This window comes from Panthera uncia, chromosome X, assembly GCF_023721935.1.
Source record: "Panthera uncia isolate 11264 chromosome X, Puncia_PCG_1.0, whole genome shotgun sequence".
In the NCBI taxonomy this organism is placed as follows: Eukaryota; Metazoa; Chordata; class Mammalia; order Carnivora; family Felidae; genus Panthera; species Panthera uncia.
The window spans coordinates 93,927,411-93,946,880 of NC_064817.1; the positions used below are offsets into that span (position 1 = coordinate 93,927,411).

Genomic DNA, 19,470 nt, shown 5'->3' on the forward strand with positions numbered 1-19,470 from the left:
ACCCAGGGGAAAAGCAGCTGGGAATCTCTTTCTGAGGCTTCCTTGGCCAGTACTGTTCCAAACAAGGATATGGTCACTCAGGTACCTGCTGTTGTTAAGGGTGGGAGGGCCTTGCAATGGGGCGTCCCCAGTCATCACCCAGACCCCAGACTTGACCACACCCTGGCCCTTTTCACCCACGCTTGCGCATCTGGCCTCTCGTTAGGAAGGGAAGGGGGGAGAAAGAACGAGGACAGGCCAGTGGGAGGGATGCTTAAGAATGATTTGTGCCCAGGGGCTCCTGGGTGGCTCAGTCGGTTAAGTGTCCAACTTTCGGTCGTGGCTCAGATCATGACCTCGCGGTTTGGGAGTTCGAGCCCCACACAGGGCTCTGTGCTGACAGTGCACACCCTGCTCGGGATTCTGTCTCCCTGTCTCTCTCTCTCTCAAAAATAAATACATAAGCATTAACAGACTAAATTTACCGCTTTACCAAAAAACTCCGTTGTTGTCTTTAACTGCGGAGTTTATAGCAAATTGCTGTGGCCGCATTGGCACAGCCCTTAGGCTGGGGAGAGCCAGCTCTCCAGGGTTAAGGGCCTTCAGATCCCCTCGTCTGCCAGCCTCCAGTCTCTCCTCACTCTGGGACGGACAGCCTGGGGAGACTCCGTTCCCCCAGCACACGGCCTTGTCCACCCGCTGGATGCAGCAACAGGGCACCGAGGCAGATGCAAACGGAGCTCCAAATGCTAATGTGAAGACTCAAATGCACACGAGTCAGCATTATTACTGAATGTTTAAAAGGCCGCTCAAGGGGCGCCTGGGTGGCGCAGTCGGTTAAGCGTCCGACTTCAGCCAGGTCACGATCTCGCGGTCCGTGAGTTCGAGCCCCGCGTCAGGCTCTGGGCTGATGGCTCGGAGCCTGGAGCCTGTTTCCGATTCTGTGTCTCCCTCTCTCTCTGCCCCTCCCCCGTTCATGCTCTGTCTCTCTCTGTCCCAAAAAAAAATAAAAAACGTTGAAAAAAAAAAATTAAAAAAAAAAAAAAAAAAGGCCGCTCAATCCATTCCTGGGCTGATGGCCACAGCAACCGGGCTGCCCCACGCAGCACCCGCCACACCCCGGAACCAATGATGACACTGAGAAAGGGAACAAAGAGTGACCCTTCTTGAAAGAGGCCCACAGAAAGCAACTGAGCCCATTTTGGACTTCAGATGGAAATGTGAGAACGGGGCCCCACAACCCTTTGTGAATCCTGGAGGGAGGAGAGCCCGGTGGCTAAGCGCTCTCGCTCTCGCTCTCACTCTCTTGGACTGTGGAGCCAGATAGTCTGGGTGTGAACTTGGCCTTCTTCTTTTCTTGTGGTAACGAGAGTCTCTCTCTTTATGACTCAGGGTCCCAGCAGGAAACTTGGCGTACTAAAAGTAGGGCAGGTAGAGAGGGTTAAGTAGAGGGAGTGTTTACAAAGGCGTGGGCAGAACTAGGGAGACAAGGGCAAGTGCAGCTCCCCGGGGCTAGAATGGCGGACCCACTGGGCTGGGGGGGGGTGGGGGTGGGGGGTGAGGATAAACTCCTTTCCGGGACTGAGAAGTGAGACAGCTACCCTGGGAATATATAACTTGCCCGCACTCTCCTCTCTCATCCTGGTCTCCACATTGTGCAGAATCTCCTGGAAGCCAGAGGACATGGGAGAGCCCACATGTGCAGTCCAGTGAGGTCAGCCTTCCAAGGCAGAGAGCAGGGTGCACGGGGAGGAGTGGATCTGAAAGGGGCAAATGAAAGGTGGCCAGTGCACAATGTCATGGGGCCGGGGGTGAGTTAAACGAAACGTACATTAAACACCCAAAATTGGGAGTTGCTATTTATAGAAAAATAAAGGGAGAGAGAGATCTACATTTTTTAAATTAAAACAAAATTTTTTTAAATGTTTATATTTGGGAGAGAGAGAGAGTGAGTGAGTGAGAAGGAGAGGGGCAGAGAAAAAGGGACACAGAATCCGAAGCGGGCTCCAGGCTCTGAGCCCGTCAGCACAAAGCCTGACGCGGGGCTCGAACTCATGAACCGTGAAATCATGACCTGAGCCGAAGTCAGACACTTAACCGACTTAGCCACCCAGGGGCCCCTGGAGAGATCCACGTTTACGCAGCACCCCACCATGTAAGGACTGCCTGCAGGGATGTTTCACTGTGCTAGAACTGATTTCTCATAACTGAAGAGACTTAAGTGGTAGCCAGGGAAGACAGAGAAGAAAAGATGTGAAAAAGACGGAAAATGTGCAGAAGTTCCTAGCGCTGTGAGGAAGCCTTGTTCGCAGGCCTAATAACTACAACTTTCACAATCTCCACGGATGTTAAAGACATATGGAAAATTTTAGCGATCATCTATGACAAACATTGTACAAAAACAGGAGCAAACATAATTTCTTGATGTGATAAATCTCCAGCCATAAACCAGCAACATACTTTGTGATGTAGCAGCAGAAAGCACGCCCCCTGAAGTCAGACGCAAAAGAAGGATGCACATTGTCCCTGCTTTCACTTAACATTTGTCTGGTAGTGTTAACCAAAGCGAATACTTAGGAGAGGTATACGTGTCAGGAAAAAAAGATGGTAAAAAATGATAGTTCCTGATGGATGGTATAATTCATACACCTGGAAAATCCAAGAGAAAAAACTGAAAATCCACCCCTCCTAGGCTATATTGCCTCTAATGACTTTAATTCACTTCATTTTTTTAATGTTTATTTATTTTGACGGTGGGGGGCGGGCAGAGAGAGGGAGAGAGAGAATCTCAAGCAGGCTCCACACCCAGCTCAGAGTCTGACATGGGGCTCGATCTCACGATCAGGAGATCAGAAGCCGAGCAGAACTCAAGAGCCAGATGCTTAACCAACTGAGCCACCCAAGAGCCCCTAATTCACTTTAAAGAGCCACATGCCCTGAGTCACCTAAGTAGGGATTGAGACTCAACTAGAAATCAATATTGTTAGAACTCCAAAGAAGTTAGGACTCATTCTACTACATACATATATATATATATATATATATATATATATATATATATATTTGTTTTGAGAGAGACAGAATGTGAGCGGGGGGCGGGGAGAGAGCAGAGACAGAGAGGGAGAGAGAGAATCCCAAGCAGGCTCCGCAGGGTCAGTGCAAAGCCCAACATGGGGCTCGAACTCAAGAAACCGTGAGATCATAACCTGAGCCGACATCAAGAGTCAGACGCTTAGTCGACTGAGCCACCCAGGAGCCCCTTTACTACGTCCTGATGAAGGTGTTCGTGATTATGGGAATCTGAAAATCCTTGGTTTTCAGGAAAAATAGATCTCTGAAGCCAGGCACAAAGGATAAACCACAATGCCTTATTCAGGGTCCTATCCTGAGCCTTAAGTCCCTGTTGCCCCCTAGAGGCAACAACCTTTTCCTATGTCTTGTTATTCTTCACGTGATGGTCCGTATTTAGAGGAGTGGGTTCATGCGCACATGCGTAAAAGGTATCTACTTGAGTTCCTTTTTTGCAGGCAAAAGAAAATGGTTGGGACTAAAAGAGTCACAATCCAGGAGAAAACGGATGTGACTGAAAGTTCCAGGCGCCAGAAGACGGACACAGAAGACAGCAGCAATGTGAATGAACTAGCTCTGGAGATAGTTAAGCGTGCCATTGCTGCTGCTATTAAGTTTGTGGAAGGTAGTAATCCTGTTTGGCTATTTGGAGGAATGTCTCATTCTACAATGGCACACTACCAGGCAACTGACAGACTCTCCCCTTTATTTCGCAGAAACTAAAAACCCCATCAAGAACATCCAGTGGCTCACCCATGGTGAATTCACAGCAGAGAAAGGCCGTAGACAAATTGAGAAGTTTGTTTTGGTAAGTTAGTTGACCACTCCAGGTTGGCATACGAGGGCAAAGAACAAGGAAAAGGAGTGTTTGATGAAAAGTTTGAAATCCAGGACCCCTAGATGATCTCAAAGGTCGCTAAATACATAAGCACTGTCCCCATCTGGGTTCCAAAACCAACATGGGATAGTCTTTGAAGGTGAAAGGCACAATCATATTGCCCTGTTTTTATCGTCCTAACCTTACATTTCCGACCAGGAAAGTCTGATACTCCCAGTTAAGCAATTTTCCCATGCTGGTGCTCTAAATGGGGGCCTAGTGACCTAAGGAGGGAGCTGCTCTTCCAAAACAGGAGTTCTCCGTCACCAACCTTAGAAATCGCCTCGTTAACAAAGGGGCTGCCGATGGAACTTTTAGATTTAGTTTGGGAACATACTGCCCGCACGCTATGATGTACCTGCCTGTGAATTCCTTTTTCTTTTCCGCCTGTGCCTGGCTCTGAACCGTTCGTGTGGCTTATCCTGGCAGCTTTGGAGAGAAGGCCCTGGGCTGCTTTGCCTAACTGGCAGGGTGGAATAAAAAATGGCTTGAAATCCCTACTCACTGTATTTTCTCAGAAGAGAGACAAGTCGAAATAGATGGAGGCAAGCTCCCCAGCCCTCGGAGGAGACTCCCCACTGTCTCTGTTCCTCTGGCCGGCTCCATCTAAGCCTACAGCCCCCAAGGGCAGTTTCCTAGGCCCCAGGAAGGCCTGGTCAGGTGGAAACGAGGTGGCTCCACACCCTCTTATGTCCCAGCAGGCACAACTCACCCTTCCAATGACAAGGGGTATTTAGAGCACAGTGATGACGTGTGGTGCAAAGTACTACTTACTCTTGGACCTTCTTGCTCTGGAGAACGTCTCCATTTGGAGTTGGGCAAAAGCCTCCACCTACTGCACCCGGGGTTTGTGAATCGGGCTGGAATGGGACACAGAACAGGCAGAAACACTTCCCCCCAAAATGCCACCGGTCATTCTGAGTAAAAGGCAAACACAGTCCTGACAATGGCCTAGAGAGCTTGATGGGATCTGAGTCCCCTTCTCCCTCCCAACTTATTGCTCAGACTCATCACCTATGACCTACTGTCCTTTCACCTTTCTCACTCCAGCCACACCCGTCTCCTTCCCATTCAACTGCCACGCATGCTCCCACCCCAGGGCCTTTGCACTTGCAGTGCTCTCTGCCCGGAACCCTCTCCCCTGTGACCTATTCTCATGGTTCATGCCTTACCTCTCTTCGCTCACTCTGAGAACGACCTGAGGACTAGTAGAAGAGCTCTTCCGCAGCTAAATATATAAAGAAAAAGCCATATGAAGAAGGGTAGCAGGGACAGAGGCAAAGTCGGGAACTAAACCCACAAATGGGAGGGACAGCACAGGCGTGCAGGTCCTCCCTGGCCTGGGGGGGGGCTGGAGGGGGGGGTTCAAGCCCCACATCGGGCACCACTATCCACCCTGGAGATCTGCACCAGGAAGATGAGGCCCCATAGCATCCGGCCCTGAAAATCAGCAGGGTTTAATCCCAGGAGCTTTGAAAATCAATGGGGCTGCTTAACTGTGGGAGAGCCAGAGTGTTGTAGGAAACCAAGACTCTGCTCTTAAAGGGCCCATACACAATCACCCTAAGACCAAGCACAGAGGCGGTGATTTGAGTGGTGCCTGGGCTATAGGTGAACCTTTATCGACTAATTCTAGGGTTATGTGCCAGAGGGGCGGGATCCGTAGGAACTTCCTCCGGGAATGAAAGTATGGGCGGGTACGAGTTTTGCCACTCTCTATCTACCTTGCTAGCACTGCTGACCCCACCCTGGCATTGCCCTGCAGACGGGCCCTGGCAGCCGCCCCTCTAAAGCGGCTCCTGCCCCACCACAAGTGGCAGGCAGCCTCACGCGGGACCAGCAGCCCCCCAAAGCAATTACCACCCTGCCACACCAGGTGGGGAGCACTGGCCAAGATCGGTGTCCCCTCCAAAGCAACTCGTGCCCCGGGGAGGGGGCGCCTAGCCCCATCCACTAGCACACTCACAATAGTCACTACCAGGCCTGGCAGCCAGCAGGGCCGAGGGCCAGCCCCGCTCACCAGCGCCTCCACAGCAGTCACAGCTGAGTCACAACAGGACCGTGCACACAGCCCACACGTGGGACACCCCCCTGGAGTGTCTGTCGTTCTGGTGACAAGGGGCGATTACACTACTGGGCCCCACAGGGCCCTTCTACATAAGGCCACTACTTTCAAGAGCAGGAGACGGAGCTGACGTACCTGATACATAGAGACGAACACACGGAATCAGACAAAATGAGGAGACGGAGGGATATGTTCCAAACAAAAGAACAAGACGAAAGCACAGAAAAAGACCTCAAAGAAAACAGAGATAAGCAATTTACCTGATAAAGAGTTCACAGTAATGGTCATAAAGGTGCTCACAAGAGTTGGGAGAAGAATGAATGAACTCCGTGAGAACTTCAACGCAGAGATAGAAAATAGTTTTTAGAATTGAAGCTTAATGGGGCGCCTGGGTGGCTCAGTCAGTTAAGTGTCCCGCTCTTGATTTCGGCTCAGGTCATGATCTCATGGTTTGTGGGATCAAGCCCCGTGTCCGGCTCTGTGCGGACAGCACGGAGCCTGCTTGGAATTTTCTCTCTCTCTCTGCCCCTCCCCTGCTCATGCTCTCTCTCTCAATATAAACAAACTTAAAAAAAATCAGAGCTGAAGAATACAATAACTGAAATAAAAAATACACAAGATGGGATCAACAGCAGATTAGGAGACGCAGAAAAACAAATCAGTGATCTGGAAGCCAGGGTAGTGGAAATCATCCAAGCTGAACAGCAAAACCAAAAAGGAATTCTTAAGAAATGAGGGTAGGATAAGGTACCACTGGAACAACGTCAGGCATCCTAACATTTGCATTATAGGGGTCCCAGAAAAAAAAGGAGAGAAAGGGGCAGAAAACCTATTTGAAGACATAATTGCTAAAAGCTTCCCTAGCCTGGGGAAAGAAACAGACATCCAGGTCCAGGGGGCACAGAGACAGAGACCTCCAGATAAGAGGAACCGAAGGAGGTCTACATCAAGACACATAATAATTAAAATGGCAAAAATTAAAGATAAAGACAGAATCTTAAAAGCAGCAAGAGAATACAAATAGTTACGTATAAGAGAACCCCCAGAAGGCGATCGATCGGCTGCTTTTTCAGCAGAGTTTGCAGGCCAGAAGGGAGCGGCACAATACATTCAAAGTGCTGAAAGGAAAAACCTACAACCAAGAATACTCTACCCAGCAAGGTCATCATTCAGAATTGAAGGAGAGATAAAGAGCTCCTAGATAAAAGTTAAAAGAGTTCATCACCACTAAACCAGCCTCACAAAAAACGTTAGAGGGACTGGTTTAAGTAGAAAAGAAAAGGCTAGAACTAGAAGTGAGAAAATTAAGAAAGAAAAAATTTCACTGGTAAAAGCAAACATACAGTAAAGGTAGGAGACCAATCACTTATAAAGCTAGTATGAAGGTTAAAAGACAAAAGTAGTAAGATCAAGTATAGCTACAATAATTAGTTAAGGTGGTACACAAAAAGATGTAAAATATGATGTCTACATAAGATAGGAGGGAGTAAAAACATAAGCGCTTTTAGAATGTGTTCAAAATTAAGTGACCGTCAACTTAAAATATGCCGATATATATATATATATATACACACATATACATACATATATATATATATGTATATCATGTGTTGTATATAAACCTAATGGTAACCACAATCCAAGAACCTATGTTAGACACATGAAAGATCCAGGAATCCAAACTGAACGCTAAAGAAAGTCATCAAATCACAAGGGAAGAGAGCAAGAGAAGGAACAGAGAAGAACTACAAGAACAACCTGAAAACAGTTAACAAAATAATAAGTACATGCCCAGCAGTACTTTCACTGTAAACAGACTAAATGTTTCAATCATAAGACACAGGGTGATCGAATGGATAAAAAACCAAAACCCACCTATATGCTGCCTATAAGAGACTCATTTTCAGACCTCAAGACACATACAGGCTGAAAGGGAAGGAATGGGAAAAGAGATTCCAAACACATGGGGGAGGGGGAGGAAAACTGGGGTAGCAATACTTACGCCAGATAAAGTAGTCTTTAAAACACAGCCTATAACAAGAGACAAAGAAGGACATTACATAATGATAAAGGGATCGATCCAACAAGAAGATATAACACTCGTAAATATCTATGCACCCAACACAGAAACACCTAAACGTGTAAAGAAAATACTGACAAATATAAAGGGAGAAATTGACAGTAAGACACCACAGAAAATACGGAAGCAGTGACTTTGAATGACGCATTAGACCAGATGGACTTAACAGAACATTCCATCCCAAAACAGAACACACATTCTTTTCAAATGGACATGGAACATTCTCCAGGACAGATCACATGTTAGGCCAGAAAACAAGTCTCAATAAACTTAAGAAGACTGAAATCATATCAAGCATGTTTTCTTACCACAATGGTATGAAAATAGAACCCAGTTACGAGAAGAAAACTAGAAAAAAACCACAAACACCTGGAGGCTAAACGTGATACTAAACAACCAGTGGGTGAACAAAGAACTCAAAAAGAGGAAATAAAAATATACCTTGAGACAGACAGAAATGGAAACACAACAGTAAAAAATTGATGCAATGCAGCAGAAGCAGTTCTAAGAGGGAGGTTTACAGTGATACAGGCCCAACTCAAGAGACAAGAAAATCTCAAATAAACAATTTAATCTTACACCTAAAGGAATGAGAAAAAGAACAAAGCCCAAAATTAGTAGAAGAAAGGAAATAATAAATATCGGAGAGAAAAATGAAACCGAAACTTAAAAGAAGACATTAGCAAAGGTCAATGAAACTAAGAGCTGGTTCTTTGAAAAGATAAAATTGGAAAACTTTTAGCAAGACTCACCAAGAAAAAACGAGAGAGGACTGGAATGAAGAATATGATCAATGAAAGTTACAAATGACACCACAGAAATACAAATGCTTATAAGACACTACTGTGAAAAATTATTTCTCGTAAACATTTTAAACAACCTAGAAAAAATGGATAAATTCCTAGAAACAATCTTCCAAGACTGGAATCAAGAAGAAATGGGGGCGCCTGGGTGGCTCAGTCAGTTAAGCATCAAACCTCGGCTCAGGTCATGATCTCACGGTTCATGGATTTGAGCCCTGTGTCAGGCTCCGTGCTGACAGTGTGGGGCCTGCTTGGGATTCTCTCTCTCTCCCTCCCTCTCTGCCCTCCCCGACTCTTGCTTTCTCTCTCTCAAGATAAATTAATAAGTAAACTTAATTTTTTTTAAAGAAGAAGAAATGGAAAATCTGAAAAACAAATTGCTAATAATGAAATCGAATCAGTACTCAAAAAATTCCCAACAAACAAAAGTCTGGGACTAGATGGCTTCACATGTGAATTTCACCAAACATTTCAAAGAGTTGATACCTATCCTCCTCAAACTATTCCAAAACATTAAAGAAGGAAGGCTTCCAAATCACTAAGACCAGCATTACCCTTATACCAAAACCAGACAGACACTACACAAAAGAAAATACCAGGTCAATATCCCTGATGAACATAGATGAAAACATCCTCAACGATATATTAATAAACTGAATTCAACAATACCTTAAAAGGATCATATACCATGATCAAGTAGGATTTATTCCAGGGATGCAGGGATAATTTAATATCCACAAATTAATCAATGTTATACACCGTGTTAAAAAAATAAAGGATAAAAATCATATGACCACCTCAGTAAATGCAGAAAAAGCATTTGACACAATTCAATATCCAAATATGATAAAAAAGCTCAACAAAGTGGGCACAGAGGAAACATACCAGCACATAAGAGAGGCCAGATATGACAAACCCAGAGCTAACATCATGCTCAAGAATGAAAGGCTGAAAGCTTTCCCTCTAAGATCAGGAACAAGACTAGAATGTCTACTCTTGCCACTTAAAAGAAATTTTTTTAATGTTTATTTGTTTTTTGAGAGAGAGTGTGAGTGAGGGAAGTGCAAAGTGAGAGGGACACACAGAATCTGAAGCAGGCTCCAGGCTCTGAGCTGTCAGCACGGAGCCCGACACAGGCCTTGAACTCATGAGCTGTGAGATCATGACCTGAGCCGATGTCAGCCGCTTAACCGACTGAGCCACCCAGGTGCCCCATCACTTTTTTTTTTAAATGCTCATTTTAAAATTTATTTTTGAGAGAAAAAGTGAGAGAGCAGGGGAGAGGCAGAGAGGGGGAGGGGGCGGAGAAAGAGAATCCCAAGCAGGCTCTGCGCTCACAGCACAGATGTGGGGCTCAAACTCATGAACCATGATATCATTACCTGAGCTGAAATCAAGAGTTGGATGCTTAATTGACTGGGCCACCCAGGCACCCCTTAAATGTTTACTTTTGAGAGAGAGAGAGAGAGAGCAACCAGGTAGGGGCAGAGAGAGAGAGAAGGGGACAGAGGATCCAAAGTGGGCTCTGTGCTGACAGCAGCAAGCCCAATGCGGGGCTCGAACTCGCGAACCACGAGATCGTGACCTAAGCAGAAGTTGGACACTTGACCGACTGAGCCACCCAGGTGCCCCTACTCTCGCCACTTTTATTCAACATATAGTGCAAGGCCTAGCTGCAGCAATGTTACAAGAAAAAGAAATAAAAGGCATCAAAATTAGTAAAGAAGAAGTAAAACTGTCATGATTTACAGGTGACATGATACTATATACAGAAAACCCTAAAAACTCCACCAAAAAACTATTAGAATTAATAAATGAATTCAGTGAAATTGCAGGATACAAAATATATAGCAATCTGTCTATACACTAAAACAAACTATCAGAAAGAGAAACTGAAAAAGCAATCCCACATATAATTGCATCAAAAGGAATAAAATAAATTTAACCAGGGGGTTGAAAGACATATACTCTGAAAACTAGAAGACAATGATGAAAGAAACTGAAGATGACAACTACATGGAAAAATATACCATGCTCATGGATTGGACGAATTAATATTGTTAAAATGTCCACCCTACTGGGGTGCCGGGGGTGGCTTAGTCGGTTACGCATCAGACTTCAGCTCAGGTCATGATCTCGTGGTTCATGGGTTCGAACCTCGCATCGGGCTCTGCGCCGGTGGTACAGAGCCTGCTTGGGGTTCTCTCTCTCTCTCCCCCTCTCCCTGCCTCTCCCACACTTACACACACACTCTCTCTAAATAAGTAAGTAAACTTAAAAAAAAGTCCAAACTACCCAAAGCAATGTACAGAATTCAATACAATCCCAATAAAAATACCAATGGCATTTTTAATATTTTAGAACAAATAATCCTAACATTTATATGGAACAACATAAAACCCCGATTCGTTACAGTAATCTTGGGAAAGAAGACCAAAGCAGGAAGTATCATGCTCCCAGATTTCGAACTATACTACGAAGCTACAGTAGTCAAAACAGTATGGTACTGGCACAAAAACAGACACATAGATCAGTGGAACAGAACAGAGTCCAGAAATAAACCTACACTTAGATGGTCAATGAATCTACGCCAAAGGAGGCAAGAATGTCCGTCCAATGGGGAAAAGACAGTCTCTTTAATAAAAGGTGTTGAGAAAAGTGGACAGCGACCTGCAAAAGAAGGAAACTGGACCCCTTTCTAACACCAGACATGAAAATAAAGTCAAAATGGATTAAAGACCTAAATGTGAGACCTGAAGCCATAAAACCCCCAGAAGAAAGCACAGGAAATAAACTCTTGGACATCAGCCTCAGCAATATTTTTCCGGGTCTGTCTCCTCAGGCAAGGGGAACAAAACCAAAGATAAACAATTGCAACTACATCAAACTAAAAAAACTTTCACACAGTGAAGGAAGCCAGCAAAATGAAAGGCAACCTACTGAATGCGAGAAGATATTTTACACGTGATATGTCTGATAAAGGGTTACTATCCAAAATATATAAAGAACTCCTGTGACTCAATACCAAAACGACAATCCACTTAAAAAACGGGCAGAGGGTCTGAATGGAAATTTTCCAAAGAAGACATACAGACGGCCAAGAGACACGTGAAAAGATGCTCAACATCACTGATCGGGGAAATGCGAATCATAACCACAGCGAGATGCCACCTCACGCCAGTCAGAGTGGCTGGTATCACAAAAACAAGAAATAACAAATGTTGGTGAGAATGAGGAGAAAGAAGAACCCCCGGGGCACTGTTGGCGGGCATGTAAGTTGGGGCAGCCATTATGGAAAACAGGACGGAGGTTCCTCAAACAATTTAAAATAGAAACACTGTATGATCCGGCAATTCCAGTTCTGCTTATGTATCCGAAGAGAACAAAAGCACGAACGTGGAAAGATACACGCATCCTCTGTTCATGGCAGCATTCTTTACCACAGCCGAGATGTGGATGCAACTTAAGTGCCCATCAATAGATGAGTGGATAACAAAGATGTGGTATGAATATACAATGGAATATTATTCAGCCATAAATAAAACTGAAATCTTGCCACCTGTGCCAACATGGATGGACTGAGAGCGTATTATGCTAAATGAAGTAAGTCAAAGGCAAATAACATAGGATTTCAGAGGGGAGAGGGGTATGATTTGGGTGAAACAGGTGAAAGGGATTAAGAGGGACAAGTTTCCAGTTATCAAATAAACTAGTCACGGGGAAGAAAAAAAGCATGGCAGAGAAAATACAGTCATTGATATTGTAGTAACTTTGGATGGGGACAGACCCACCGTGATCATTTTATAATGTATATAAATCTTCAATTACCATGTTTTATGCCTGGAACTAATGTAAGACTGAATGGCAACTATAGTTCAATTTAAAAAAGATGCCACCTGCTCACCGAGGCCTTTCCTGGCCATCTCATCTAAAATTACAACCCTTTCTCCTTCTCTGATTTACTTTTCCGCTTAGCATTCAGCTCTACCTAAGACACTAGATTTTACTTATTCACTCTTTGCTTTTCTTCTACCTCTGGATCATATGGTCCATGAAGGAGAGGCTTTTGTCCCTTTCTCTGCCCTCAGCCCCTAGAAAGGTCAGGTACGCAGAGATGTTGACTACATGAACAGATTTCTTCTCTCCATACCATTATTTGTTCACAGATGAAGAGCTTACCTACTTTGTAGGACTGTTATGAAGATAAGACAATTAGAAAGTAGAAGGTGATGGGGCGCCTGGGTGGCCCAGTCGGTTGAACATCCGACTGGCTCAGGTCACGATCTCATGATTCGTGAGTTGGAGACCTGTGTCTCTGTCTCCCCCTCTCTCTGCCCCTCCCCTACTTGCACTCGCTCTCAAAAGTAAATAAACATTAAAAAATGCTTTTTAAATTAAAAAAGGAAAAGTAGAAGGTGACTAAAAAGCTGAAAGCCCTATATAGCTACTGACATAAAATCACCTTGTTCCCAACCCTGCTAATGAAATGAGTCCTACAAGTAGAGTCTCCCGTCTAAGTGTCAGATATTTCTTTTTTGTTAATGTTTATTTATTTTTGAGAGAGAGAGAGAGAGAGAGACAGACAGACCACGAGCAGAGAGGGGCCGAGAGACAGGGGTGGGGGACACAAAATCCGAAGCAGGCTCCAGGCTCTGAGCTGCCAGCACAGAACCCGACGCGGGGCTCGAACCCATGAACCGCGAGATCATGACCTCAGCTGAAGTTGGATGCTTAACCGACTGGAGCCACCCAGGCGCCCCTAAGTGTCAGCTATTTCTGATGAGGAGCTTTCTCAAGCTTACTGCAGATTTCCCAGAATCCACCAGACACCAGGGGATGGCAAACTAGTAGTTACCGTTTGCTGCGCGTTACCACATGCCAAGCACTGCTAAGCACGTCACGTGCACGATCTCATCTAATCCCCACAACAAATCTGTATGTAGGTACATCAATGTGCCCATTTTGCGGATGAGAAACCCTGAGGCTCAGACAGGTTGGACAATTTGCCCAAGGTTTTTCTGATTAAGCAGCAAACTAAAGTTTTGGATCACAGGTCTGGTACATTTTTGCTACCAGATAGTAAGAACAGTTCTTTTTGATGACAGAAATAATGCAGAGTTTTACTATGAGTGAAAAATGCAAATTCAAAGGATTTTAAGGTACTGCAACGTGAATAAGAATGGTTAAACCTGGTATCCGAAGTCTTGTGTGTTTTGGGGAGGGAACAGGTATACTCCTACATTGCCAATGAGCACAAGTAGCTTATTCTTTGAAGAAACACAATCTGGAAACAGGAATATTACAAATAAGTTCTTTCTAAGAGAAAAGTTGGAAAAAAATAAAAACCATTAAAAAAAAACAACAAATAAGAGTTGGAAAATCCCCAATGCCTAACGTACAGTTAAAAATTATTGTTTATAATAAAAATAAGACGTCATTATAAAAAAGCCCCAGTGAGCAAAAGGACAGAGTAGAAAATGAAGGTTCCCCTTCCGCCCCCACAATACCCAGTTCTACTCCCTCAGAGGTCACTTACCGTTGATAACAGTTTTGTGCATATACTTCCGGGTGCCTGTTGATTTTGAGTGTCCAATAATATGTAATTGGCTAAGCCATCCACGGTAGAGTAGCACAACGAGATATTGTTCCCTGGAAGCGAGTATATGAAGCAACGTTATGTAAAAATTACAAAATACAAGGACAACACACACTCACTGGAGCTACACAAAATCAGCTGCCTGAACCCTGATAAAAATGGGAAGAGATTGGCCTGATGGAGATGGCTGAATTTAATGCGTCTAAGGCTGGGGCGCCTGGGAGGCTCAGTCGGTTGAGCATCCGACTTCGGCTCAGGTCATGACCTCACGGTTTGTGAGTTCGAGCCCCGCGTCGGGCTCTGTGCTGACAGCTCGGAGCCTGGAGCCTGCTTCGGATTCTGTCTGTCTGTCTGTCTGTCTCTCTCTCTGCCCCTCCCCTGCTCACTCTGTGCCTCTTTCTCTCAAAAAAAAAATTAAAAAAACATTTAATGCGTCTAAGGCTGCCCGAGTTCACAAAAGGAAAAAGAAAAGAAAACAAGACCAACCACTGCGACGCCACACGGAGGGGAAGAAAATCTTAGAATTGAGACGTCTGGTCGGGTGGTGAGAGCACTGGGCCGGCTGCTTGGGAGCCCCGGGTCCCAGTCCCAGCTGTTGTGGGCCGTCCCTTCCCGTTTCTAGGCCCCAATATGCTCATCTGCAAAGGGGCCTCCTTAAATGAGGTCTAGGGACCTTCCGATGGTACAAAGTCTTTGTGTGCCAGAGGAAACATTAGGGCTGAAGAAATAGAATAACATAGAATAACATAGAAAGGTTGGAAAGAAAGGCATTGCTCCAGTGGGGCCACAAAGGGTGACCTGTCGGGCCCCTTCATTAAGAGGAACGATAATCTGTGTAAAACACAGTCCCTGATCTCAAGGAATCTAGTGCCTGGTGCTCTTGTCTGGCTGACTGAAACAATCGGCTGGGTCTAAGTCTGAAATAAAGTAAGCCGACCCCCCCCAGCCTGCTTTTTTTTTTTTTTAAAGGAGCGCCAGAAATCTTTTTGCCATCAGCCTCCTACTGTCCCTCCTCACATCACTGAGACTGTTAAACTATCTCACTCCCTTCCTTCTGTGGACCTTCATCTTAATTCAGGATCTTTAAAAAAATTTTTTTTATTTTGATTTGGAAGCTTCCTGTGCCCCAATAGCCAAGCCAAGGGGACTCCGTTGAATTGAACTTGTCGAATACCAACAGCATTCGAGGCCCCGTACAGCGAAGCAGGGCTGCGTTATGACTTCTGTGGGCCCGAGGCGCTAGTAAGATGCATGCTTGGGGACAGAAACATCTCCGAGGGGGTAGATAGGGATCTGAGGGGTCGGATGATCCTCGTGCCTGACCCGTTCCTCTTCTGAACTCACTTTCTATACCACCGATGGCTGCCGTGAGGCGAGTCTGCTTTTCAGAAACAGCTTGTGAAATCAGCCTCATTACATTTTGTTTTTCTTTTTGAGAGACGGAGAGACTGAGAGCCGGGGAGGGGCCGAGGGAGAGGGAGAGAGAGAATCCTAAGAGACTCCATGCCTAGCGTGGAGCCTGATTCGGGGGTTCGATCTCACGACCGTAAGATCACGACCTGAGCCCAAATCAAGAGTCGGAGGCTTAACCGACGGAGCCACCCAGGCGCCTTGCGGCCTCATTACCCTCTAGTCATACCTTTACGCGGAGTGGGCAGAACACATGTTCGAACCACTTTCTAATTATTCTCCAAGGAGCCAAACTTGCCTCCCAAGCCAGGGTCTGGACGGTCAGTGCCCACGCCGTGTGTGGCGGGCACGTACACCTACGCATCTGAGCGTGTGCCTCTCTGTGTTCCAGAGCCCGCTCTTAGGCGATGTCGCGTTATTGACTCATTTCGTGTCCGCTTCCCTGTTTCCCTCCTCCCGTGTGGAGTTGACTCCGGTGTGAGTCTTAACAGACAATGTTAAGAACGGATGACAGAAGCGGGGCTGTGACCCCCTACTGTTGTGCGCTGCCTTTGCCTAGAGGACTTGCATAGAAGCGTGCTTTTCGTTCTGAGTGCTCTTTTTCCCGTGAAACAGACTTGGGAGTATCAAGAACGCTGGGTGCACCACACACGGTTCATAGAGAGGAAAGACGTGGTTCACAGCTACTACTACCTCTACTGCGTACGCTGGAGCATCCCGACCGCTGTGAGACCCATGCTACAAGTCTCCGCCTCTGCCTACTTCACCGTCAAGATCACCAAAAACAAACCGCCAGTAAGCTCTTCCTTTTCTGCCCTGTTCACGTCGATGAGACTCCAATGAGAACAGAGACCTCTCTTGTCAAGGTCATCGATGACCTCTTTTTTTTTTTTTCTTTTCGGTACAACTTAATGGTTTCACAAACTAGTTCTCAACGGTTCCTTCTGTCCTCATCTTGCTTGGCCAATCTGTAGCACTTGCCCCGGCTGCGTACTCCCTTCTTCAGGAAGTGTTCCATTTGGCTGCTAGAACACCATACTATCCTGGCCTTGCGCCCGCCTCACCGACCATTCCTTCTCAGTCTCTCCCGGCCTCGAGCCTCTCCTCTAGACTCATTTCCTTGGGGATCTTATGGTCTCCGGGCTCCAAATGCCACCTCTGGCTTACGATTCCCAAATGTGTATCTCCAGCCCAGACCTCTGCCACTGTTTAATACACATCTCACTTCTTGTATCCCAAACTGAACTTGCCATTTTCCCTTCCCAACCTGACCTACCTGCAGACATCTCATCTCGGTTCACGGCCCACATCCTTGGCATCACCTTTGACTTTCGCATCCCTGATGCAACACACTAGGAAGTCCTGTTGGCCCTATCATCAGAAACGGGTCCTGAATCCAACAATTTCTTACCACTCCACTTTTACCACCTTGGTGCAAGACCCCATCGACTCTTACCAAGATTATTTCAATGGCCTTCTAACTGGTCTCTCTGCTTCCACCCTTGCCCTCGTCGTGTATCTTTTCAACCCAGCGGCCGCCAGAGTGAGCCTTGTGAAATGAATTTATGTCACTCCTCTGTTTACAATGTGTTTCTCAAACTTCCAAGCACATGCAAATTAATGGGGGATCTTGTCGAAAGAAGGTTCCGATTCAGCAGGTCTGGGGTAGGGCCGGAGATTACTAACAAGATCCTAGGCGGTGCTGATGCCACAGGTCCACAGAGCACAATTTGAGTATTGAGGGCCTACAAGGCCTTGCGTGACCTAGTCCCTTGTTATTTCTGCTTTTTTCCCTCTCCTCCTTCTCCTCCTCCCTCAGTTACTCTCCTCTAGCTACTGTGATCTTGCTATTCTTTAACAACCCAGGTATAGTCCCACCTCTGCGCCTCTGCATTTGCTGTTCCCTCCTACTGGACCGCTCTCCCCTTGGTATGTGCATATCCTGCTCTCACCTCCTAGACCACACTTTGTAACACTTTATTACCTTCTGATAGTCTACGTAATTGCTTATCTTGTTATGGCCTGCTCCCCCTACCAGAATGTGAGTTCCACAAAGGCAGGAATGTTTGTCTTGCTGTAAAACGAGGCCTGGCAAACAGTAGGCACTCAGTAAATACTTGAAGGAATGACTGCCTGTAGCCACCATGTAGACGATGAATATGAAATATTGATAGCTAGTGTGAAAGGAGTTAAAATAACACCCATGAATCTAGGGCTCGGGTCATCAGAGGAGCAGGGCTCGTACCAAGCCTAATGCCCGGAACACAGCACACATAAAAATGTCATTTCTCCCCTTGTCTTCCATCCTTTCACAGAAGTTATCTGAGGCTTCGTCTGACCCTCGAGCTTTATATATGGCTACACAGTGAGCCAACTATGTCTTATGTTTATCCCAGCCTAGTACAAACTTACCTATTTGAACCTGCAGTAATGTAAAAAGGTAAAGTAGGTGGAGCTCTCCCTTCCCCTGGTCATATATCCTGCCATCAGCTGTCTTGCTAAGTGGCAAGGTTGGAGATTGGAAAGGAAGGCTGGCGGAGGTAAGACCATGATCAGTGCCCATGCACTGAGTGCTTAGGAGAAGGGCCCTTGATTAGAATTCCAAGTATAATTTTGGAAGGGAGAATGGGTGGGGGCCCCTGAGACAATTTTACACCCTACACTTTTATGTGGCTTTAAAAACGTTTTCAAACTTGTTTACCTATATTACTTCATTCTTACTCCATTCCTAAGAGGGAAATACGGCCAACTGAGTAAAGTGGAACATGTAAAGAAGGTAAATGACTATTCATGAAGAACACAAGCCTGTCCTGACTTGTTTTCAATTTTTATGGAGATTCTTTAGGTTATTTGTTGCCAAAAAGATCTTTTGGGGAACAGAGATTTGAAGTGACAAAGAACCGATAGACATCCCGATAAGGAGGGTAAATTCTAGAAACTGAAGAGTATACATATATGGACAAGGGTAGGGATGGAAGGAAGTATGAGTTGGTATGATTGGTCTAGGCTAACAGTTGCCCTTTTCTCTCTTAGGATATGCCCATTGAGGTCTCTTACATCTTTGAGGGCCATTCGTTAGTCCACAGGTAACGAACAGTTGGAGGCTTTTTTTTTTTTCTCATAATCTCTACCCCCAACGAGGCTAGAACTCAACATCTCGAGATCAAGAGTCGCATGCTCTACTGACTGAGCCACCTAGGCGCCCCTAGACACTTATTTTTAAAAAGGTGGTGGGAAAAGGTCATCACACCCCAGGAACTTAGCAGGCCCATAGCCACAGATAACTCATGTAATGGTTACTTTTCTTCTTTGAACCACCTACCCCATTACGATGGGCTAAAAGTAGGATTCTGCCCTTGTTCTAGAAAAACTTTTTTAATGGCTTGGTTTTCAGTAATTAGAAACTTGAGGACTAGTTGCTGAAGTAGGGTGGGAACAAAGTGGGTCATGTCTGTTGTTTCTATGGGAAACTTCACAATCACATGGAAGTTAAGTCCTATATAATAATCTTTTATTTGTACAGGACCTCTTTTAAAGAATCTTTCCATATCAACGCAATGCTTTTATTGATTGGGTCTATGGAATAGAGAC

At 45.5% G+C, this 19,470-nt stretch overlaps 1 protein-coding gene across 1 annotated transcript in view; it reads left to right on the top strand.

The window, feature by feature from the left end:
* Positions 1 to 19,470, top strand: part of AKAP14 (A-kinase anchoring protein 14) — a 19,814-nt gene continuing 344 nt past the window's right edge. The window contains exons 1-5 of the mRNA XM_049644796.1: positions 1 to 81; positions 3,507 to 3,673; positions 3,765 to 3,856; positions 16,495 to 16,674; positions 18,913 to 18,965. Of these exons, the coding sequence (XP_049500753.1) occupies positions 3,517 to 3,673; positions 3,765 to 3,856; positions 16,495 to 16,674; positions 18,913 to 18,965 (482 nt within the window). The 5' untranslated portion in view covers positions 1 to 81; positions 3,507 to 3,516. The remainder of the gene's footprint in view (positions 82 to 3,506; positions 3,674 to 3,764; positions 3,857 to 16,494; positions 16,675 to 18,912; positions 18,966 to 19,470) is intronic.